We start from the raw sequence: 25,300 nt of genomic DNA on the forward strand, positions 1-25,300 counted from the left end.
GGGACAAGATTTCAATATGCTCATCATGGAAGTTATATTTGAGGTCAGATTGGCATCCAGAACCAACTAGATATTTCAATGAGTGTTCTGGTGACAAATCTGTGACAGTATGACTTTCCATTTAGCAGCAGTAACATTTTCAAGATGGCTGCCATGGTGGCCATACTGGTGGTCAAACTGGTACCATTTTCATCTAGTATCGACCTGATATCATAAGAAGTCTTCTGGTAAAACCCCAATATTGGAATGACTTAAAATTCCAGGAGGATTAGCAATAAGAATTTCAAGATGGCCACTGTGCTGACTGTATTAGATATTACATGGGCATAAGTTTCATTTAAGACCAACAAGTCACCATGTAAGTCTTTCAGTGAAAACCCCATGCCTTTCTGTCCAATAGTAGTAATAACCAGAATTTCAAAATGGCTGGCTACTCTGAGAAGCTTGGCAGGATTTTCATCCTGGGCAAACAAGGCAACATTAGAAGACTTTTGGTGAGAACCTCATGCAGACATCCACTTAGAATTAGTGACAAGAATTTAATGTGTTCATTGAGGCAGCCATATTTAAAATCAGGATGGCACCATTTTTATTTGAGACCAACCAGATACCACCATTAGTCTTCTGGTGAAAGCCTTTATGTCATTATGACTCTTGTTTAGATAGAGTAGCAATAATGAAAGTTTCAAGATGGCTGTCACAGTGGTCATATGATTTCAGATTGGCACCATTTTCATTTAGTAACAACTATGGGATTATAAGAAGTCTTTGGGTTAAAAAAAAATGCTGATATGACTTTCCATACAGGAGGAGTAATGATAATATTTTAAAAATGGTAGTAGTTGAAATTCTTTTGTTTGTATTTCTTTTGTTTGTGTAGATATACTGCCACAGGGGAGATAAGCAGTTTGTTTCCTAATGAAAACTGCATGGAAAGCAAAACAAACATGGCTGTTTATGCATATTAGTTCACAACTAGAATTTGTTTCAAGTGGTGAAAATATTGTGAACACTTGGAGAAATAAAAATCATTAGATTCGATTATTTATCAATCGTTGGTGGTATGAGCTAGTAGAAGATATAAACGGCCTGAGGAATTATAACAAAAACTAGAGCAATCTAAGCATTCTCAAGGTCTGATGGTCATCTATTCAATCACTGGATTCTTAGTATATACATTTATATTTTCATTTGAACTTAATTTTTTCAGCTGATTTAAGAAAGTTTTTACCTGACTTAAGAAAATACTTGGAATTCAGACATCTGATTTACTACTGAAATTTACTGGTAACTTTGAAAATATGTTTGCAGGAAAATAGCAAGAGATTGGGATATTTAGATTAATGACAATAGTTTTTGTCAAAAATTAATTTTAAATATTAGAAATTTAATTACATTTATAATTATTTAATCACAAGTTTGACACAGGTCACATATGGCAACATGCTTGCCAAATGGGATGTTATTAAAGATATTTAGAACATGCGCAACTTTTGGAAAACTTTTGCATTTTCCAGATTTAGAAGAAATGGAGTCAGGAGAGCATTTATTGTCTGTTTGTATATTATGCTATTTGTGAAGTCCCCTAAATATTTCCTCATTTGTTGTCTGTTTGTATATTATGCAATTTGTGAAGTCCCCTAAATATTTCCTCATTTGTTGTCTGTTTACATATTATGCAATTTGTGAAGTCCACTAAATATTTCCTCATTTGTAGTCTGTTTGTACATTATGCAATTTGTGAAGTCCCCTAAATATTTCCTCATTTGTTGTCTGTTTGTATATTATGCAATTTGTGAAGTCCACTAAATATTTCCTCATTTGTTGTCTGTTTGTATATTATTCAATTTGTGAAGTCCACTAAATATTTCCTCATTTGTTGTCTGTTTGTATTTTATGCAATTTGTGAAGTCCCCTAAATATTTTCTCACTTTTTGTCTGTTTGTATATTAAGCAATTTGTGAAGTCCACTAAATATTTCCTCATTTGCTGAGTAAGTGTTATTTGTTTACTGGCTGTTTACTTACTTTCCCTAATAAATATCTTGCACAGGTGTTGGCATCCCAAAGTGTCCCCGTCTATTATATCAATAGTGTAGCTAGTAAACTGTAGCCTTCAATGTCAACTCTTTCTATTTTTATCAACAAGCTCTCTTATGTCAGCATGATGCCTTTACATAATGTCCACAGTAGCAATTTTCTTTTGAGCTGGGGTATTTTATTTTATCACAAGATAAAAAAATTCTTCAAAAAATGTAATTGATATAATATGCTGTTATTTCATTATAAACCAGTGCAAGATATTTTTCTGCTATTGTTTTATTAAAAAATGGGTCAGGCTCCTGCCCCAGAACATTAAATTGCTGGTCACTAATATAATTGCAGTACACTGTGGTAGCTATCATAGTATATTCTGAAATACTGTGATGCAAAATTTTTTGTGGTACCCAGCTCTACTGTTTGGGAACTAGTACCTATGAGAAATGTACTCACTGGCAAAAATCAGATGAGAAATGTACTGACTGGCAACAAGTACATGAAAATATACTGACTGGCAGCAAGCAAATGAGAAATGTACTGACTGGCAGCAAGCAAATGAGAAATGTACTGAGTGGCAGCAAGCAAATTAGAAATGTACTGCCTGGTAGAAAGCAAATGAGAAATGTACTTACTGGCAGCAAACACCTGTCAGAAATGTACTGATTGGCAGCAAGCACCTGTGAAAAATGTACTGACTGGCAGCAAACACCTATAAGAAACATACTGGCTGGCAGCAAGCACTTATGAGAAATGTACTGACTGGCAGCAAGTACCTATGAGAAATCAGACATGATTTTGGTCCTTTATATAAAAAAAATGGGAAAAAATGTGCAGGGGGGAGGGTCTTCCCCCAGTGGGGTCTCAAGGTGTGGCACACCATGATCTGGGTGTCCAGGGGACTGAAATTGAATTGTACACTTAAACAAAACTGTTTCTGAAGTACCTTATTATCATAATATATTGCATAGTTATTACTTCATACCAAAAAAAATCATTTGAAAAATAACAAACTTTTAACAATACTTGAAGACTTTCACAATGTTCATTGTCACATCAACTTGTTCTCCAATAATACTAGTGCTGAAATTATTCTATGTGCATATCAGTATTCACATAATAATTCTGTGACAATAATTTTTCAATTTTTGCAGCAAATACTATATTACACTTTCCTTTTTTTAGAACTAAATCTGTAAAATAAACCACCAAAATATGCCAACTATATACAAATAACCACAAAAATTTACTTGTCTTTTCCCCCACTAGACAAAACCTGTTTATACTGATATGCCAGTCTTGCTCTTTTTGCAGCCTGATGAATATTCATTTTGCTTTCCTTTGGCTCAGTTGTTATGTGTTTAGGCTCTAATAAGCACTAACAGTAACAAACAAAGAGTGAAGACAACAAGCTTTATAAAATTTAACAAATAATTTATTTCCCTGGAAAAACAAGTTAAAAATGGACAAAAGAACTTACAGTTTTAAGAATCCAATCCAAAAATAATCCAAAGAATAATCAAAGAAATCAAAAATGTTAATCCAAGTAATATAATGTTCTAATGCATACGAGTCCAAATCTTGACGAAAATCCAAAATGGAAGGCAATGACATTTGCTATAACCTGTATAGTACGAATGTGTCAACAGTTCTTTGTTGAACCACAGAAAATATTCTGGTGTCTGAATTCTGAAAAACATTTAAATGTCTTTGTCCAAGAATTCTGTATGTGCACTCAAATATTTCCAAGAAAAAGAATTAATTTTTTAGAATCCAAATAATTCCATAAAATCAAATTTCAAATCAAATTTCAACTCAACTGGTCACAACTAAACACTTTTCAGTGTTGAAGGTAAAATGCCCAACTAAATTCTCTATAGACAAAGGTTATACAGCAACTTGAGACGCAAAATGGATTCCCGGATGAGGGTCAACCTTCTGGTAAAACTAGAATTTCTAGAACATAATAGAAGCTTTTCACATGACTAAGGTCACATATTTCAGTACAGCCTCGATCACAATCTACGTATCGCAAAATAAAAATAATTAAAAAAGGAAGCTGTTTACTCAGCTGTTACTAATTTTTGAATCAAGGTCAGGACTAGGTTAGCATTGGGTGTTTATGACTAAACGGTCAGTTCAAACTAATTTCTGGAAAATATCAAAATTCCAGTAAACAAAATTACATTACTTTAACATGTAATGAAATAAAAATAATTTATAAAAAAAAACTAACAACAATCAATTAAATTACAAATATGTAACATAGTGTTCAATCTGTTCTTTCCTTCTCAACAATCCTTTTTTATCCTTTCAAGCATGCAGCTTCGTTTGAAGGTGCTGACTGCTGCTCCAAACTAAAAACTGATTGGTGTAATCAAATCTTTTTTGCAAAGATCACATAATGCAAGTCCTCTAGTTTTCAATTTTCTTATGAACTGACATTTCCACTGACTTTCCACTTGAGCCATTCCCATTTCCACACATTTTTCAAACCTTTATTCAAATGGTTTGTGTCCTTTTTTCACTCAAAAGCTCAAGATACCATGTATTGCAAAAAAGCTTCTTTCTTTTCATATCTACCAGTTTCCATTACATGAAGATTCAATGGATGAATAGAAACTTTTGACCAATCAGAATACTCTTTACAACAAATGAGTGCTAACAAATAGTACAAGGATGGGACTGGACAGAACCGTTTGTTAAAAACCAAATTGGAGATGATATACAAAAAAATTGACTTGATCAAGAATACAATTTTTCTTTTCAAAAGAAACGTGGAATTCGGTTTTCAAACAAACAAAAAAAATCATGTCTGAGAAATGTACTGGCATGGCTACCAAAATTTAAGCAAAGCAACAGAACCACCATCACTGCATCAGAAAGGAACACAAGGTGACAAAACAAAGTGTCTCACCTTCAGATAAATTCTAGTTAGTAAACCATGTAGTGAGCGAAGACATTTTGGAATAAAATGTCTAAGAAGCCGGGTCCTTACTGAGCCTGGATGAACAACATATGTCCTAACACCTGCAGTGTAAATTAAACAAGGTGTGGGCTGAGAAGATGGTATTTGAGGCTCTCACTGTTCAGTTTTGAGTGTTCATGTGTGACTATCAAAAGATGCACGCTAAACTCTCACCTTAATAAATGGACGACAGATATGACTTATTGAAAGTCTTACAAAAAATGGATAGGGTTTGAAAAGGTCTGTATATACTGTCCCTGGATGTACTGATATAGCCATGACATCTGAAAGTACAGGAAAGTGTAAATGGTTAACAGCATGCAAAGCAGACAGCTACAATCATTCCGAGAAAGGAACATCAGCTACAACATGCAATGCCCAACTCCTTAAGAAGAATAAAAGAGTTAATTCTGTTTTATCATGCTGAATGTGAGACTCTGAGTACATCCTGCCAATCAAACTTAAGTTTCTCCAATTGGAGTATACAATGCTGCAAGTGGGAAGAATTTATGGGAGGCCAATTAAATTAATTTTGCATAAATATGAATAATTAATCAGTTTCATTGTAACAATAATGTCAGACTAAGGAGATAAAATTGTTTTTACAACAATTCCAGCAACTGAACATAACAAGCAATAATGGTGTTATGAAAAATCAGAATAATCAAAGACTGGTAAGAAAAGTCAGACAGACAAGCATTTTGTGTGTGTGTGATGTAGATTTTGAATGCTGCTGAATAATATTTTAGTCGTATCACTACAATGTCTGCAGTGTGGCAGTTTGTAGTGATGTCTAACACTGGGACATCATGCCATGGACGTGTAGCATCATGTGCCACCTAGTCACATTATCCTGACACTACTAGGCCAACCAGTCCTAACACTAACTCTTAATGCTGAAGCAGTAACTAGTACCACTTTTAGAAGTCTCTGCTATGACTTGGCTGTGGTTCAAACCCACAACCACCTGCATCCAAGGCAGATACTCTAACCACTTAGGCAGGCAGAGTGGTTGTCAAGCATTCAATTATGGCCATCAGAAAAGTTGGACAGTCAAGCATTCAATTATGATTGGTCAGAAAAGTAGGACAATCAAGGATTCAATTATGATTGGTCAGAAAAGTCACACTTTATCATCCAAAGATGAAAAGTAAGAAATGTTGGACAGCCAAGTACTCAATTATGATTGGTTGGAAAAGTTGGACAGCCAAGCACTCAATTATGATTGGATGGAAAAGCTGGAAAGCCAAGCATTCAATGATGATTGGTCAGAAAAGTTGGACTGCCAATGATTTATCATGATTGGTCAGATAAGTTGGCCAGCCAAGCTTTCAATTGTAATTGGTCAGAAGAGCAGGACAGCCATGCATTCAATTGCAATCTTCCATAATTAAAAACTATTAAACTTTCTTCTTCTGGAAGAAACATTTTCACTTATTTACTGTCAATCTTTGAATTTATCTGATGAATGATGGAACGTTCAAGACATGTACTTTTAGTGGTCACTGAATGCAAATATCACTCTCAAGTTAAAGTTGCCTCCCATATTTTATTGCAACCAAACTGTTTTTGGGGTGGATTAAATCTTCCTTTACAATTAACTATTTAAGCAAGTATAATCAATGATTATATGGCTCACATCTACGAAGCTTTTAGTAATCTCCTATGGCCACTGTAAGCAATAAATATCGTGTAGAAATGAAATTCAGACTAATGCATACTCCCCAAAATTATTAGTTGTAGCAAGGGCATACTTGTCCTGTATTCATGTACTCTGTTACATCATCACTTATGAAACAAAACTTGCAGTAGTAATATCTACCTCCACAAAATACAGAAGCTTTTCTGTTCAACTTTCAATCTAGGTAATAGAGAACAATTTAATTATTGAAAATAATATTTAGCATAGAAATAAACATATGAGCTTTCACTCTTATGTAATATTTACACACCAAATTTGTAGTCAGTAATAAGATTGTTCAATTGCAGCCAAGTTTAATGCATCATAAATAATTTAGTTTCAGTGGCTGGCATTGTACTCAGAATTTCCACATTTTCTCTGTCTGTCACCAAGGACACAACTTTCTCACCTTGCAAATGTAATAGTTGAAATAAATGATAGGTATTCTCATATAGAATGGCATTTCTCTATAAATCTCTGTACCAACAGCACCTGGATGTAAGACATAGCATGATACACCTGAAAATACATAAGCAAGAACAATATAATGTACACAAATTTAACAACAGACACATAGTTACGTTGCTAATACAGACTTGCCAAACCTAACAAGACCCCAGTCAGGCAGTAAGTATTTTTCAGAAGTTATAATTATTTTCAGCATTGTATAATTAAAAATGAAATATCACATACTGCTATTGTCGACTTGGGAAATGTGTCTGCAAGGTAAAAGTTCAATGCAGCAAAAGCAATGTTATGTTTGACTAAAAGGTTGGTATTTTTACATTTCGGCTTGAATGACCTCCAGTTTAGGTTAAAACACTGCAGTTGTTCTTGCTGTTGTTGGGTCTAATGCCATTTTTAAGCACAAGATAGGCTATACATGGCGGCCAGTATAACTGGTGGAGGAAAAACCTTGGAAAAGCCTGGGAAAAACCACTGACCCATGAGAAGCAACTGGCAAGCTTTCTCATGTACTGAGACTTGAATCCACACAGACAGGGGTGAGATGGCAGTGATCCGGAATGGTGAGTGCTTTAGACCACTCTGCCACACAGGACCACAAAATACTGCAGTTCAAAACTCATAGAGGACACTTATTTCTAGCTGCATGATTTATTTCTGAAATAAATTTTTTTCTTTTTAATTCACAATATGACAGTATTGATCTCTCCTGCTGTGAATAATATTTAAATGATGTTTGAAATATATAATTGTCTTCCTTTCCAAGTACAGCCAAGTACATAAATGTTCTTTTATATAAAAAAAATTAACCAAGTTAATGATACTAAACCAAAAATTTTCTTCCATCACTTTAAACTGAGTTTCTATCAATAGATATATTTTAAAAAACTACTAACGTGTGGGGCCCCTGTGAGTGTGGGGCCCAATTCGGCCCAATCAGCCTAAGGCCGACCCTGTACATTACAAATAAGAAAAGCCTCCACTGGTGAGCAAATATATCACAAATAAGAAATGCCCCACTGGTGAGCAAATACACTGCAAATAAGAAATGCCCCAACTATAAATAAGAAATGCCCCAATGGTGACAAAATACATTACAAATAAGAAATGCCCCCACTGATGAGCAAATACATTACAAATAAGACAAGTCTTCACTCTGTACAAATACATTACAAAAGTGAAATGCCCCTAATGCTAATCAAATACATTACAAATAAGACAAGTCTCTACTCTGTACAAATACATTACAAATATGAAATGCCCCTAATGCTAATCAAATACAATACAAAGTAAGACATGCCCCCACTGATGAGCAAATCTCATTAACCCTAACATTACACATAATAATCACTGATGCCATAAACTGACGATATAACTGTGACAGTATTTGACAGAAGGTTCGAGGATATAGTTTACATGGACAACACAACTGACTCAGGCTGATAGTATAAATGTGGCAGCATTTGATAGTGGGTTTGAGCTGGGTTTTTTTTACACTGACAAGACAACTGACTCTGTAAGTAAAGTAAAATAACTAACTCAGTTAAACAGCAATCTGAGTTTACATGAAGTACATGAACAGCATCAATTAAGTTTTGAAAGCAATTTCATATTTTGCATAAAGTCATTTAAGGTTCAGATAAATTTTATATAAATATTTCAATTTGTCAGGAAGGGTTCATCAGCAGATTATTATTCTAAATGGGACTGGAGTAACCATGGATACAGCTCATACAACAAGAGTCCCTTGAAGGAACCAATACTCAACTGGCTAAAAAGAATTTTCAGGAATTCAAAAATCAGACCATTGCTTCCTGCTAACTGAAGAATGCTGAAACCATCTTTGACATTCTTCAGTTATATCAAGATTTTCAAATAAGCTGTGGGGATGGATGTACTGGAAGTCAACTTGGCACCATTTTCATTTATTACAAAAAAGCATCATAAAAGGTCTTTGGGTGGAAATATGTTGATATGTTCTGTTTTGAAGGAGCAACAATAACAAGATTTTCAACATGGCTGCCATGGTGGCCATACTGATATCAGATTGGCACAATTTCTAACTAGTACTAACTAGACATCATAAGAAGACTTTTGGTGAAAGCATGATATTGGAATGGCCAGTCTTCCAGAAGAAGTAGTGATAAACAAGATTTTCAAGACACATAATTATCTAAAGAAGCATCCAAATGCAAGGTTAGTCGATATATGCCTTTAGGTATTGAAAATATAACCTACCCAAAATTTGAATTATTGCCTAATTATCCCTACACATCATAATCATACAGACCTGCTAACCCTGACGAGTCCGTCTCAGTAAGGCAGTTGATTTTTTTCTGTAAGTTTGACCAGTTTTCAGTAATGTGTAAAAAAAAAATATAATAAATTTTTATTGTAAAGCTGGGAAATGTAATTAAAAGTTCAGTGTTTGGAACGTGCAGCGATGATAAACATTATGTTCAACTTAAAAGTTTGTAAAGTACGTGTAGACTTTATTTACCACTAGTGCAGCTGCATAAATTTTAGTTCCAAACCCTATGGAACTCAATGGCTTGTTGCTATCTCTCAACTTGATGTAATTCTTGAAAATTCTTTTTTCCATTTCACATGACGATGACAATCATATTTCTTGCCACGAGTCATATTCAAACTGGCACATGATGTCCAATAAACATAATTGTGTCCCTTCCAGCTTTTATTCACAAGAATCTGAGTATTCCTTTTTATTTTTCTGTGTTAATTATTAACACTTTTCAAGAGGCTTATTTCCCCTTTGTCTCTAACATGCATCATTTGATGGATGCCATTAAAAAAAAAATCTATGATCAACAGATTGCTCATGTAGATGCTTCACATGAACAAATATGTGCAGTTTAAAGCATCTGATGTGCTGCTGTGAAGTTAGTCTGGTTCCCTGACCAATTTCATTACTTCTAATATGAAACCCAGATCCAAATCAAACATGGATGAACAAATTTTCCGGAATTTTCAGTAACGATAATTTTTCCATAGTTTTTGCTTGTATGCCGTAAGTCTGTATTTTAAGGGTAAATTTCTTAAGACTTACGATAAAATCATAAGAGTTGGCAGGTCTGATCATAACCTAATTATCCAACACATTTTTTAAAAAAAGGCTGGAATATACAGGGTTGCATCTAGGGCACTTGTCACCACTGAATCTAGGAAAAGGAGGGCTAATGAAGATACAGAGGGGATCTCCTAGTAAACAAATGTCAACAGACTCAAACACAGCAATAACAAGTATAATCTTGTGTGATTAGGATTTTTAGCGTAGCTTCTAACAATTTTTCAGTCATATCGCTACAATGTCTACAGTGTGGCAGTTTATAGTGATGTCTAACACTGGGGCATCATGCTGCAGACATGTAGCATCATGTCCCACCCAGTCACATTATCCTGACATCAGGCCGACCAGTCTTAACACTAACCTCTTAATGCTGAGCACCAAGCGAGGCAGCTGTTAGTACCATTTTTTAAAAATCTTTGGTATGACTCAGCCAAGGTTCAAACGCACGATCTCCTGCTTCCGAGGCAGACGCTCTAACCACTATGCCACCAGAAACAAGTATAATAACTGCATTAAATGCAAATCATGTGTTCTGCATATTATAGTATAAAACTTAATGTATATGTGTTCTGTTTATTACTGTATAACACAAAAATATATTGTGTTCTGTGTGTGTGTTTGGGATTTTTAACAGAGTCATACTGTTGCAAAGTCTGCATTTTGGCAGTTATAGTGATGTCTAGCACTGGCGCATCATGCTAGAGACATGTGACATCATGTCCCACCCAGTCACATTATCCTAACACTAGGTCAACCAGTCCTAACACTAACTCTTAATGCTGACCTAACACTAACTCTTAATGCTGAAGCAGTAACTAGTACTACTTTTAGAAGTCTCTGCTATGACTTGGCTGGGGTTCAAACCTGCAACCTGCTGCATGAGGCGGACACTGTAACCACTTAGGCCACTGGAGCAGTCTCTACCGTGTTCTGTATATTACAGTAAACACTAAATACATATACTGTGTTCTGTATATTACAGCATAGCATTTTAAACTTAAATCCAAGTCTTGAGTTTTTTACAAACAATATCTTCTCTATACACATACCATTAAAGACAATGGGCTGCAAATTGTGTTACCCCTCTATTCATTATTACATCTTATAAAACAGTGTCACCTATTTCCTGCTTGTCACATCATAGCTGCCATGCATGTGATTTTAATAGTTTCACTTAGTTTTGAACCATGAATCGCCTTTTTCTGAACTGGTAATTCAACATGTCTGTCAAGGGATGATATTTCCAAGTGTGCATATATATTCTTTACCAGCTTTTTACACACCAACTGCAATGCATCTCATTCTTTTCATTCATTTCCAGCCATGGCTGATTTTTTTTTATTGAGTCTGAGTTGAAAGAATAGTTTTATTTTTCTTAACGTTGGATGAACCCTTGGTTTTTGCACCGCCATCTTAAGGCACATCATCATTAGCATCGTATAATGTGATAAGTTTGATTTAGTTTGTTCAGCCTGAGAATTTATTTGCTCATGGTCACAGTATCTAATGGCGCAAACATCTGCACTCTGGATCTTATTATGAATATTGATCCTAAAAGAGTGAAAAAGTGTCTGAGTTTTAATTGGGTTTTGACGCATTGTCCCACCAAACTAGCTTCAGCATCAAACATGTGCTCTCCTGACCTTTTTTAAGTAACCAATCAGATTTGAGCCTGTGACCTGTCTCACAATTACACAAGGATAATATATCTGCTGAGTGACAACTGTAATTTTTACACCAAATTTTTTAAAAAATTGCTAAAATGAGGGGGAAGGGTCAGAGGAAATAAAGCCGATGGATTACATTACTGTCGTGGAGTTGATTTGTGACACTATCTATTATCAATGTGGCAATGCATTTATGTCATTTTCTTTCTTTAAAGTATTGTTTACAACATAATTTTCCCTGCTTTATGCAAATAATAACCTACAACCAATATCCTCATTTCCTGCTAAACGTTTGTTGGACTCTGAAAAGAAATGTTGATTAGCAATGCATGGTATTTCCGAATTTTGACTCTTACTTTACCTGTTCCTTCCAATCTCCTGGCTAGTTCTCTGGTAAATAAGATGTTGGCTAATTTGGTGTTTCCGTAAAACCGAAACTGACTGTAGGATTTTTCTGCCTTCAGATTGTCAAACTCTATAGATCCAAACTTGTGGGCAATAGAGGATACATTAACAATTCTACTGGGTGCAGATTTCTTCAGGAGATCTACAAATAAATGTAATTTTCATCTCACTGTTTAGTATTTGAAATTTTAGTTTTATTTAAGGTGACCCTGACAATATTAATTTCACCATGCTATTGTTCTTACGCTCTCTCTTATTTTAATGTTATCCAATATACCATATATAATTAACTGATAAAACTGAATTGTGGATGTTAATTTTTTTATGCCATGTATTTCATGTATGATGTCTCAACCTAAATCTAGACGAGACTGATATTTTATGTTACAATCCAATTAAGTTTTAAATGTTATTTTCAAAACATCTGCACCCACGACATAAAAAGTTCTGAATTATTAACAATCATGGTAAATAAGATTGCCAGATAATTTAATGATTTTACTGTATGAATTCAGATACTGCACATGTAATTCACAGTAAAAGTAAATTTGTCAAAACAAATGGACCAAATGTTTTACCTAAGATGTAAATTCATCAAAATAGTGGACCAAAATGTCTTACCTAAAAGTAAATCTGTCAAAAGAAATGAACCAAAATGTCTTACCTAATAGTAAATTTGTCAAAAGAAATGAACCAAAATGTCTTATGTAAAAGTAAATCTGTCAAAAGAAATGAACCAAAATATCTTACCTAAAAGTAAATCTGTCAAAAGAAATGAACCAAAATGTCTTACCTAATAGTAAATTTGTCAAAAGAAATAGACCCAAATGTTTCATCTAAAAGTATATTTGTCCAAAGAAAGGAACCAAAATGTCTCACCTAAAAGTAAATTTGTCAAAAGAAATGGACCAAAATGATTGGTGGCATACACCACTTCAAACCCTTCTGCTGTCATAATCTTCCGAATGCCTAAAAATTGAAAGGAAAAATAGTCATGATTAATGTCTTCAAGATGCTTTGAAACAGACTGGTAACAATTTCTTCAACTTAAGATTATAAAATAAATAATAAAATGAAAACATTTCCTTAAGAATTAAACATTGGTCTCTATATAACTGATCATTAAGTGTGGATTTCTAGCTTATAATTTTCCAGAATTTTTCATCTTGTAACACAACATTACTGAACATACTAGTAATTCATCTGCAGAGCATTCTTAAAAAATACTGCAGCAGTTTTGCATCAGTTCAAATTTTTTAAGCTGTTTATGTTCCATTTGTATGACTAGTATCTAGTTTTATTTACTGCAATTCCACTGTTGTTGTAGGTTTAACATCAGTTTTCAGCACAAGATAGGCTATACATGGCAGTCAGTATAAATGGTGGAAGAAGAACCCGGTAAACCCCACTGAAAGAACCACCGACCCATGAGAAGCTACTGGCAAGCTTTCTCACACGCCAACAATGGCAAAACCTGAAACTCGAACCCATGCAGACAGAGAGGTGAGATGGCAATGATCTGTAATGGTGAGCATTTTAGACCACTCGGCCACTTGAGGCCCCTGTAATTCCAATAAAATTAGACATTTCTATTAAATATGATGTAATTACTAACAGAAAAAGTACATTCTAATATACAACACTGTGCCCATGAATAAGACAAAATACTGCTACATTCAACCTGTTAAAGCAGACAACTTACAACCATTCACTTACCATATGTACTCGCTTATAAGTCCAGTCAAAATGCAAATAACAAAGATCCTGATCTGCCATAGCAATATGCACCTGCAGATCAGGGTCTATGTTGTTTGTTCTACTTATCACTTCTAGCAAACTGCAGAGACCCAGACCTGCCAGCGCATTATCCGATGGCAGATATGGGTCTGTGCAGTTTGCCATTGGACTCTACTTATAAGCAAGTATAAACGGTACATACAGCCATCCATCGCAATAAGGTCACCCAGAATACAGCCTGCCCCTAAATAAAGTACATGAGACTAGCATAATAAAGGAAACTTCTACTATATACTATAAAAACCTACAACAGCTCATACAGATCAAAAAGGAAATTTACAAGATTTTGTCAGATTTCACTTCAAATCTGAAGGGTTCTCAGCAACCCAATCTTTAGTAAATAGAAAAAAAAGACAAAATTAGCAATATTATTATACTGGACTCATACAAACTAGTTCATAATTCAAGAGCATAATAAAATCATTATGTGTAGTAACATCAGTACATTTTATCTGGGACTTGGAAAAATGTTGTAATCTTATTCCCAGCTAAAAAGGACAGCATCATTTTACTACTACTATCGTCAGTGTGTGTGTGTGTGTGTGTGTGTGTGTGTGTGTGTATATATATATATATATATATATATATATATATATATATATATATATATATTATTTTGATATTGACAGGACACTTAAATGGCAACTTTTAGGAATACTCAAGCATATAAGTTGCATTTTGTAGTGCATTTTATATATTTACTGCAGTATGTTTTGTTTAACCTACCAGTTTTTGCATAAAAACTATGTTGAATGTTTTAAACTTAAGCAAAATTATACCTGAAAAACCTAGCTACACATTGCTAAAGCTTTTTAGACAAGGGATAGCAAAGTCAGATCAGTTTAAGGGGAAGGCCTACACACCTATATAAAATTTGGTGACACTTGCTGACATTTTTCATTTACCTTCCACAATGATGACACTGATATTTTACTTCTACAATGAATGGAAGGTATACATCTATTTTCTGTGATAACTTTTACAAGTTCTTCATAGTGATAACTCTTTCAATGTCACTGTAACACCAACGTTGTATAAACATTATCTAAGGAACATCAAGTCAAAAAGGTGACACCCTGAAAATAGGTGGTTATCAATAAATATGCATAAAATGTGAACAGTCCAATTGTCTGAAGTTTTAAAATGTCAATGGCATGAATTGCATCAGTTTATGAGTTCTGACCAATAAAGCAGGATTTTTATCCCAATACTATACAATTTCTGACCCATGAAATGGAATTTTTGGCCCCACTACTATATGATTTCTGACCAATGAAGTGGAATTTCTTCTTCCACTATTATTCAAGTCCTGAAACATAAAGTATAATTTCTTGTCTTCTTGCCACTACTGTACAAGTTCTAACCCAAGAAGAATTTCTCATCCAACTACTATTGGAGTTCTGATCCAAAAAGTGAGTTTCTCATCACACTAGCGAGTTCTGTCCCATGATGTGAAATTTCTAGTGTCACAACTACATGAGTTCTGACCTATTAAGCAGAATTTCTTGTCCCACCACGTTTTGACCCAGTAAGTGCAATGTCTTGTTCCATTACTATTCAATTTTTGAAGTCCTGACCCAATATATGGAATTTTTGTACCTCACTACTAATAAATTCTCATGCATGAAGCTGAATGTCTTATCCCCACTACTAATGAGTTCTCATGCATGAAGTGGAATTTCTTGTCCTACTACCTTATAAATTTTGACCCAATAAGTGTCTTTCTCATCCCATCACTACACAAGTTCTGGCTCAATATGTGGAATTTCTCACCCCTTCACTATACGAGTTCTGGCTCAATATGTGGAATTTCTCACCCCATCACTACACAAGTTCTGGCTCTATATGTGGAATTTCTCATCCCACACTACACAAGTTCTGGCTCAATATGTGGAATTTCTCACCCCTTCACTATACGAGTTCTGGCTCAATATGTGGAATTTCTCATCCCATCACTAAACAAGTTCTGGCTCAATATGTGGAATTTCTCACCCCATCACTATATGAGTTCGGGCTCAATATGTGGAATTTCTCATCCCATCACTACACAAGTTCTGGTTCTATATGTGGAATTTCTCATCCCATCACTATATGAGTTCTGGCTCAATATGTGGAATTTCTCACCCCTTAACTATACGAGTTCTGGATCAATATGTGGAATTTCTCATCCCATCACTATATGAGTTCTGGCTCAATATGTGGAATTTCTCACCCCATCACTATATGAGTTCTGGCTCAATATGTGGAATTTCTCATCCCATCACTACACAAGTTCTGGCTCAATATGTATAATTTCTCACCCCATCACTATACGAGTTCTGGCTCAATATGTGGAATTTCTCACCCCATCACTATACGAGTTCTGGCTCAATATGTGGAATTGCTCACCCCATCACTATACAAGTTCTGGCTCAATACACCACTCCCTCGATAACTCGCGCACATCGGGGTCCAGAAACATCGACCGCACTATAAGTGAGGCACGAGTTATTGAGAGACCTATAAAATAAGCCCAAATCCAATAAAGTGATTGACGACATAACAGAAAAATAAGGGGGGGGGGGGGGTAAGGCAGATTATACTGTTGAATACTCACTTTATAATCGTTCTGAGATTAACTGTGAATAAATATCTCTTCATAACGGTGTACTTTATTATTTTCTCATAGGACAACATTAATTTCAGGATAAATTACAGTATATTGAGGCGATCATCGAAAACATTATTCCACATGGTTTCCGTTCGCTTAACATGTGTACCACTTCACACATTGTGTACTACGTCACTAATTTTTATGTTGAATTGGATACATTCTAGTTTTATTGTTTGATCCAAATTAGACGTTTTTTAATATACAAAAGATTGACTCTTTTCGACAAACAGTGTCGATCGAACGATAGATAGATAGATTTGAATGCGATAGAAGTAAAATGGAAAACAAAAAAAAACAACGGTTAATCAGTACTAACATATTTAATTGGTCTACAAATTTAAAACAACATAAATTAGAACAAGTTAATACTTGCCGTTTGTGCCACGCTTGACAAATATCAATTCACTTTTTTGAAAAAATTGGTTAATTTTTTTTTGTGTGTTACTCCTTGGTTTCTCTGCCGCCGAGCAAAATCCCTCAGATTTCTCAACTGCATGAGCTTTACGTAGTCAACATTTTGGGTCTCCAGCCACCTTATGGCAATATCAAAATATTTGATTGCTTCCTGTGCAGAGGGGTGGGGGTGCAACATCTGCGTCTGCATCACTTTCAACACTTGTGTTACTCCAGTTAGAATCGTCTTCTGCTGCAAATTTGTTCGCTATAGAAATAATTATAGTTTCATCTGACATGTATTCGGCTGTGGGGCAATCATTGTCAGCACAAATCCACTCCTCCATATCATCAAGAGAAACGCTCATCTCAGGACCATGAGTCTGTATGAATTTCTCCCAAACAGCCTCGGCATTAATGACATCAGTTTCTCTGAAACATTTGAAGTCACTATCATCGTCGTTGTCTCTGTTACTGTTTTGCTTTACATCAAAGGCAGCTCCAAGACCCTTAATCCAGCACCCGAGGTCTCTTGTAATCGATTTTTTTTTAATGCAACAAACACTTCCCCAAGTTGTTGATCAAAACAAAGCTGGCATGTACATGTAATTAGGTTCTCACAGAAGTACTCACGGGTTTCGATGTGACAGTCAATTGACACTTTTCATGTTTTCAATGAACAGAATATGTTGTGATTATAATGTTTAAACTGAAACGGAATTAAAGGATTAGAACATGACTTTCACACAGGAAGACGTTTAATTGGTGTTTATTTCATTCTCTGTTGCCACCTGTTAGCATTTACCAGAAGTTTTCATTGATCGCTATTTCACCAGACTGTTTATTTACAGTATAATGACAACTATTTATCATAAAAACTTGCATAATATATGACATCTTTAAACAGAGGTCTCGCTAGGATTTTAAAACTGGGTCTTTCTGCCTCTGAATTCAATCACTAAATATCAGTACATTTTCTCACTCGGCCGCCAGTCAAAGCCTTTGAACTAGCCGCCTAGCTGTTGCATTATGTTCTTTTTTTTTTTTAATGTACTCTTATAAAATGGCAACAGTACATCAAAGAGTCTTTCAGTCACTGAATTCTATCATTGTAAATATCAGCACAGTTAACTGATCAACACATTTTACCACAAAGCAGGTGGCTGAAACAGGACGTTTCTTGAAAAGAGTCGATCTTTTGTATATAAAAAAACGTCTAATTTGGATCAGACAATAAAACTAGAATGTATCCAATTCAACATAAAAATTAGTGACGTAGTACACAATGTGTAAAGTGGTACACATGTTAAGCGAACGGAAGCCACGTGGAATAATGTTTTCGATGATCGCCTCAATATACTGTAATTTATCCTGAAATTAATGTTGTCCTATGAGGAAATAATAAAGTACACAGTTATGAAGAGATATTTATTCACAGTTAATCTCAGAACGATTATAAAGTGAGTATACAACAGTCTAATCTGCCTACCCCCCCCCCTTATTTTTCCGTTATGTCGTCAATGACTTTATTGGTTTTGGGCTTATTTTATAGGTCCCTCGATAATGCGCGCCTCACTTATTGTGCAGTCGATGTTTCTGGACCCCGATGTGCGCGAGTTATCGAGGGAGTGGTGTATGTGGAATTGCTCACCCCATCACTATATGAGTTCTGGCTCAATATGTGGAATTTCTCATCCCATCACTACACAAGTTCTGGCTCAATATGTGGAATTTCTCACCCCATCACTATACGAGTTCAGGCTCAATATGTGGAATTGCTCACCCCATCACTATACGAGTTCTGGCTCAATATGTGGAATTTCTCATCCCATCACTGTACGAGTTCGGGCTCAATATATGGAATTTCTTGTATCACTGCTTTATGAATTCAGACCCGAACAGTGGAATCTCTTATCATACTACAGGAGTTCTGATTCACAAAGTAAAATTTCTAGTACTACAACTATACAAGTTCTTTTTTTATGAATTCTGACCCATGAATTTCTTGTCCCACTACTATGAGTTCTTATCCACAAGTGGAATTTCTTGTCCCATTACTATGCGTTCATATCCACAAAGTGGAATATCTTGTCCCACTACTACTGAGTTCTTATCTACAAAGAGGAATTTCTTGTCACACTACATGACTCCTCATCCACCAAGTGGAATTTCTTGCCCCATTACTATACAAGATCTTATCCACAAAGTGGAATTTCTTGTCCCACTACAATTATGAGTTAGTATCCACAAAGTGGAATATCTTGTTCCACTACTATTGAGTTCTTATCTACAAAGTGGAATTTCTTGTCCCACTACAATTATGAGTTAGTATCCACAAAGTGGAATATCTTGTTCCACTACTATTGAGTTCTTATCTACAAAGAGGAATTTCTTGTCACACTACTATATGACTCCTCATCCACAAAGTGGAATTTCTTGTCCCACTACAATTATGAGTTAGTATCCATACTGTGGAATTTCTGGTCCCACTACTACGAGTTCTTATCCACAAAGCGGAATTTCTTGCCCCACTGCTATACAAGTTCTTTGCAAGTTCTTATCCACAAAGTGAAATTTCTTGTACTACTATTAAACACACGATTCATTATTTTCTCAAAGTACTAGCTAGGAGACAATGTTTAAGACAAAATGGTGCTTTTTCAGCAAACAGTAAACATTTGGACTATTTTTTCTAAAGCTGCATGTCAAAAAGCCACATCGGAAAGGGTATAAAATCTCAAGTTTGCTCCAAACAATTTGTTGCAAAAGGAAGCAATTTCATTCTCACGTTGGGGGCCTGGTTGCCAAATGGTCTATTAAGTGCTCAACTTTACTGATCACTGCCATCTCACCTCTGACTGCAAGGGTTCGAGTCTCTGGCTCAGCCAATGTGAGTATGTGAGAAAGCTTGCCAATAACTTTCCATGGGTCAGTGGTTCATACCAGTGTTTTCTTGGGTTCTTCCTCCACCAGTAATATACTGTGTATGGTGCAGTCTAAGAAGAGAAGCAAATGTCAATGTCATCATTAACATGAAAACCAGTGAGTATTCATGAGAATTATGTCTATTACACATTTCTTTTCAATCATGGAAAAATTATCTCAGGGCTGTTCCAGTAAAACATATACCCCCTGGGGGGAAGGCACTTTCAAAATTAAACGAACCCACAACAGAATCAATTTAAAAAAATTATGATCCACCGTCAGATGTGTTTTAAGCGAAAAACACTGTCCCCCCACAGAAGCGTATTTTTTTTACATAATTTCTGGCTATGGGTTAGTGGGCGTTAGAAGCGATTTTAATATCGGGTTGGGGACAGAAGCGATTTAAATGACAACTGGCTGGAGGTAATCTACTGAATTCTTATAGATCATATAATCTACTGCATATTTTTATTTGTATTCATTCATTATAATCAATCTTTTGTCCTTTTGTTTGTTTGTCTGTCAGCCAAGTATATCTCTGATACTGTGAAATCATAAATTTTCATGGTGGCTTATTATTTGTAGATGTCTTTGATCAGTCCCTTAATACCTACTAATTTAACATCCACGAATACAGATTTTATAATAGATATTTGTATTCTAATACAGATATCATGAATCTGTATCCTTACTAAACTGTGTTTACTAAAGTGATCACTGTCTTGCTATTTGTCTTTGTTCTCAGGCATGCTGCTTTTGATTAGAATAAATCTTGTATTGCTTTAAATGTGTGGTCAGATTCTATGATTCCTTGTTATTATTTTTTTCAAGAAATGTTTTCGTAAACTTATAATACATGATTTGTCAGACAAAAAAAAAAAACATTGATGCCTGTGGAAGTGATGTTACATTATTTCTGTCTACTTTTACACTTTTTCATTTCTTGTAAGAACATCTTTTTCAGTTACCGATGTCTTATTTTTATGCCTTGTTGCAAGACTAATATAAAGTTATAAAAAAATATAGCAGGTCAAACATTTTTATATCATAAGTTAGATTTTTAAAAATGGATGAAATTCAAGGAATCATTTTTCCCAGAGTACTCATAAAATCAATGTCATTGCAGTTAACTGTATTGTTAACAGCATCATAATCATCACTGATGGCCTAGCAGTAACATTCTGCAATTTTAATCCAGTTGTCACAGGTTATACCTCCCACTTCTAGTCTTTCATATGAGGCTTATACCTATCGCCTGAGGGGCTTTCATGGCAGAGTGGTACAAGATGCTTGTCTTGTAATACAGATCTAAGGGGCTTCCATAGCAGTGGTACAAGATGCTTGTCATGTGATTACTTGCTTCCACTGTGTGAATGAGAATGTTGCCAGTTACTTGTGGAAGGTCAGTGGTTCTACATAAGTGGTGTTTGGTGTCTCAAAAGGACTTGGATTTTCTTCAGCAGTAAAACTGGCTGCCATATCTAGTCTTCATCTGAAAATGGTGTAAAGGCCATAATGATCTACCGAAACCTGAGATCTCACGTCTAAATGACTTCGGCTGTTGGAGATAAACGTCAAATCAACATAGGCTCCATGTGCCCATGTGTACTAAGGTGCTTGCTTTCACATCACTTGCACATCTCACAGAGTGAGTTTGTGTCACAGATCAACCAATTTAGGTTGGTGGTCTTTCGAGGTTCTTCCTCCACCTAATATACTGTTAAAAAAATAATAAAAAAAACCCAACAAATCAAACCAGACTAAATCAACCAACTAATCAACTGTGGCAACAGCAGCAAAGGTACTAGTCAATCATTTCTGCCACAGCTGTATGAGTTTATAACTTTTGACTCAAGTAATGAGCGTATGAGATGGAAAAGACTTGAGCAATCCTGCATCACAAACTGCCAAAAAGTTTACAATTTAAGTTTTCTCTAACAATGTTCATTGTTCCAACTAGAACTGTTTTAACTTATTCAAGCTATATTCACCAATTTCTGGAGATATGCATCTGTAAGAAATATTTGTACACGTAACAAAGTATGAGAACGCATCATTGTTTTTCAATGATGCATCTGAATTGAGCAACAACCAATAAATAAAATTATTCACATCTCTCAGGCAGAAGTAGTGTATAATCATAATCCAGAGGTCTCGCTAGAATTTTAAAACTAGGAATCCAGGACTCCCATTTTGGTAAAAATAGGAGTCCCACCATCAAAAGTTGCAGTCCCTTCTTACCTACAGAATCAACACAGACGCTGAGTGCATCTATTTTTAGATGGAGAGGTTTCCGTAATGTAATCACTCACTATAAGAAAGCTTCATTACAGCAGTCCATTGACAGGATTGCAAATTTATGGTTTATTTATTTGTGTACATACTTGTAGTAATTTTAGGCAAATAAATAGTATCTGATTTGCTTTTGTCCCCCGTATTTTCGCAAATACGTGTCAAGTCAGAAAACAGCTTAGACCTTAAAGTGCATCTCGCGAATTCCACAACACAGCATTGTCCTATATGTTTCTGACCTACATAATTTGCATTTTAAAGTTAAATCTTTAATAAAATAATACCTAGGCTTTGGTTTCAATGATTTGTATATTTTTTCTGAATATATTTGCCCGATAATTTAAGAAAACAGACAATCTAATAAACTGGTACATCCCAGACTTAGCGAAGTCCGCCTTTATTTCCTGTAAGGCCTACTGGTTCACTTACAGTTTCAAACTAATTTTATGATGAAATAGTGTATAAGAGGCAGTTAATATATATCCAGATCACCGATTCTGATCTTAAGACACATGTTTGTATGTTTTATCAACAAAGGAAAGCATGCAGGAAATTGATAGTTGCTACCTTACTCGGAAAAGGGTTAATGGTCAATCAGCTATCAAAACATAATGCTTGTGAATGGGCAATAGTTTGTTTGTCAACATAATTGATATAAAAGCTAGGCCTAGCTACTGACGCCTTGATGAATACATTTCGCTACAACACTAGAACTAACCGGGCTAAGGCAAGGGGCATTTAAAGATATGGTAGTGTCAGTCAATGTACCTCTTAAATAATCACAGGGCAAAGTCGTTTTCGCTTTCCTAACAGAAGAAGGCAAAGTTTACATTTTTAGGCGACTTGTCACCCACTTACGAATGACATTTTGTCTAAGTCTCAACATGTCTTGATTCTGAGGTCACGTGCACTGCTTATTCCGCTACATTCGGAAATGAACACAATAACGAAAGCTAAAGTTGTTTATTTGATGTACTTTTATAATGACCACATGTACATGTACTTTCTGCCTCTGAATTCAATCACTGTAAATATCTACATCTTCCCACATGGCCGCCAGTCAAAGCCTTTGAACTTGCCGCCCAGCTATTGCATTGTGTTCTTTTTTATGTACTCTATAAAATGGAAACATGTATGTTTCATGGGGTCTTTCAGTCACTGAATTTTGTCATTGTAAATATCATTACAGTTAACTGATCAACACATTTTCCCACAAAGCAGGTGGCTGAAGCAGGACTAGCAAGTCTTTGAATTTTGTCGCATACATATTACATGTGTACAGAGGACTCATGCCTCAGTGATTTTCTGCGTCCCAGATCAAAAATTGGCGTCCAAATACGTGTAATTAAGTGTTTCTGAGATGTCTGATAATCTGCCAAAAGATTTTTCAATTTTTCAATTTGCCATACTATATTTTATCTTCACTGATTTATAGCATAGTTCTTGTTCTTTCACATCTGTAGTAATGTGAGTCCTTTAACAACTCTCAATGGTTGTAAGCCTTTTTCGACCATGCTGACTGGACACACTGTAAGATAATGTTCAAGTAACAGAAATACCATGGGATAACCAGAGACCAATAAAATCGAATAGTCAAGTTATCTCCCCTGTAGGGATGCTGCCAGGATTTCAGGATTTACTCTAAATTTTATGTGTGTGTGTGTGATCTCCAATGAGGAAGTGGTGGCGGGAGGAATAGCCATTGTTAAATATCTCCCTAACACTTAAATATCTGTCACTCTTTCTTACTGTTCCACTCTGTTAAGGCTCTACTGAAATAAAAATTCTTGAAGAGATGTCATCTCTAGTTGTATAGCGATTATTACTGTGATGTCATTGGGCATGGTCACATGGTTGTGGTGGGGTCTTGGTTGGGATGGCAGAAAGACCATAGGCTTACTCCATATTTGACAGCTAATTACGATGTTGTCAAAAGAATTAAAATATTTCTAACAATTCAGTTGGTCTCAGATACTTGATTCATAGTAAATGAACAGGTTCTAAAACTGATGTGTTTATTTTGGAGCTATGTTCCTCCATCACATTCAAGATTTGGATATACCAAAGGTGAAATTAGTACAGTTGCATCCTAAACTACTATCATGGCTACTTCAAATGTTATTTAATGTGAGACTGTAATGCAAAAACTCGTAGCTTCAGTGATTTTTGGGTCTAAAAAATTAATTTGTTCTCAAACAACTCAATTTGGTGCAGATAATAGTTTTTTTAATGATACTGTGAGAATTCTTGATGTGTAAAAATTGTGCATGAAATGAACAACATCAGATCAGAAAATTACTACCACTGGGAAAATACTGATAGGAATATACGGAAATAATGATATCATTATTTAAGTAGAATATGTGGTGACAATATGACTGCTAGTTTTACAAATACATCTTGTACAACTATCCTGTTGTTTCTAACAACACTGTAATATGGCAATAATTTCTGCCCACTTTTTACTTTAGTCCCTTGCTAATCAATAGTTTTAGATTTTACAACACTAAGCACATTTTACATTTTGACAATAACACACCATTACAAATATTTAGATTGAAAGAAAATAAAAGTTACAATTTTATTAAAAGCACTGGTACCAGTAAGACTAAAGGAGATGGTAAAAAAAAAGAATCAGGATGAACAGATTAGTAGTGTAGTAAAGAATCCATATATCAGAATGACATCAAGTGTTTTTTCATCAATTTCATCATTAGTTAATGACACTGCTTAAAAATGTAGTGTACTAGATAATAGATTTTTTTAGTTATCCAATTTGTAATACAAATACCAAATGATGGCTTGGAACCAAGTGCCAAAAGGTCTGCAGAAAATACCACCATGATCAAAATATACACAGGAAGAACTGAACACAAACAGGACAAATTTTATCTATCTTGCTTTGAGTTTACACAGATCAGTCAGTCTCT

General features: G+C 35.1%; 1 protein-coding gene across 3 annotated transcripts in view; it reads right to left on the bottom strand.

Moving 5' to 3' along the window:
• The window catches only part of LOC149795302 (retinol dehydrogenase 11-like), a 55,012-nt gene that overhangs the window by 14,387 nt on the left and 15,325 nt on the right, over positions 1–25,300 (bottom strand). For 2 of the 3 annotated variants that reach the window (XM_089965031.1, XM_089965032.1), the window contains exons 4-6: positions 13,190–13,279; positions 12,267–12,452; positions 7,095–7,204 (exon numbers count right to left, since the gene is read on the bottom strand). In XM_089965031.1, the coding sequence (XP_089821157.1) occupies positions 7,095–7,204; positions 12,267–12,452; positions 13,190–13,279 (386 nt within the window). Of the gene's footprint in view, positions 1–5,178; positions 5,289–7,094; positions 7,205–12,266; positions 12,453–13,189; positions 13,280–25,300 lie in introns of all 3 variants that reach the window. The other variant, XM_089965034.1, reaches the window with a different exon arrangement.

Source organism: Sinohyriopsis cumingii, chromosome 7 (assembly GCF_028554795.1).
Source record: "Sinohyriopsis cumingii isolate HCF-2022 chromosome 7, ASM2855479v2, whole genome shotgun sequence".
Taxonomy (NCBI): domain Eukaryota; kingdom Metazoa; phylum Mollusca; class Bivalvia; order Unionida; family Unionidae; genus Sinohyriopsis; species Sinohyriopsis cumingii.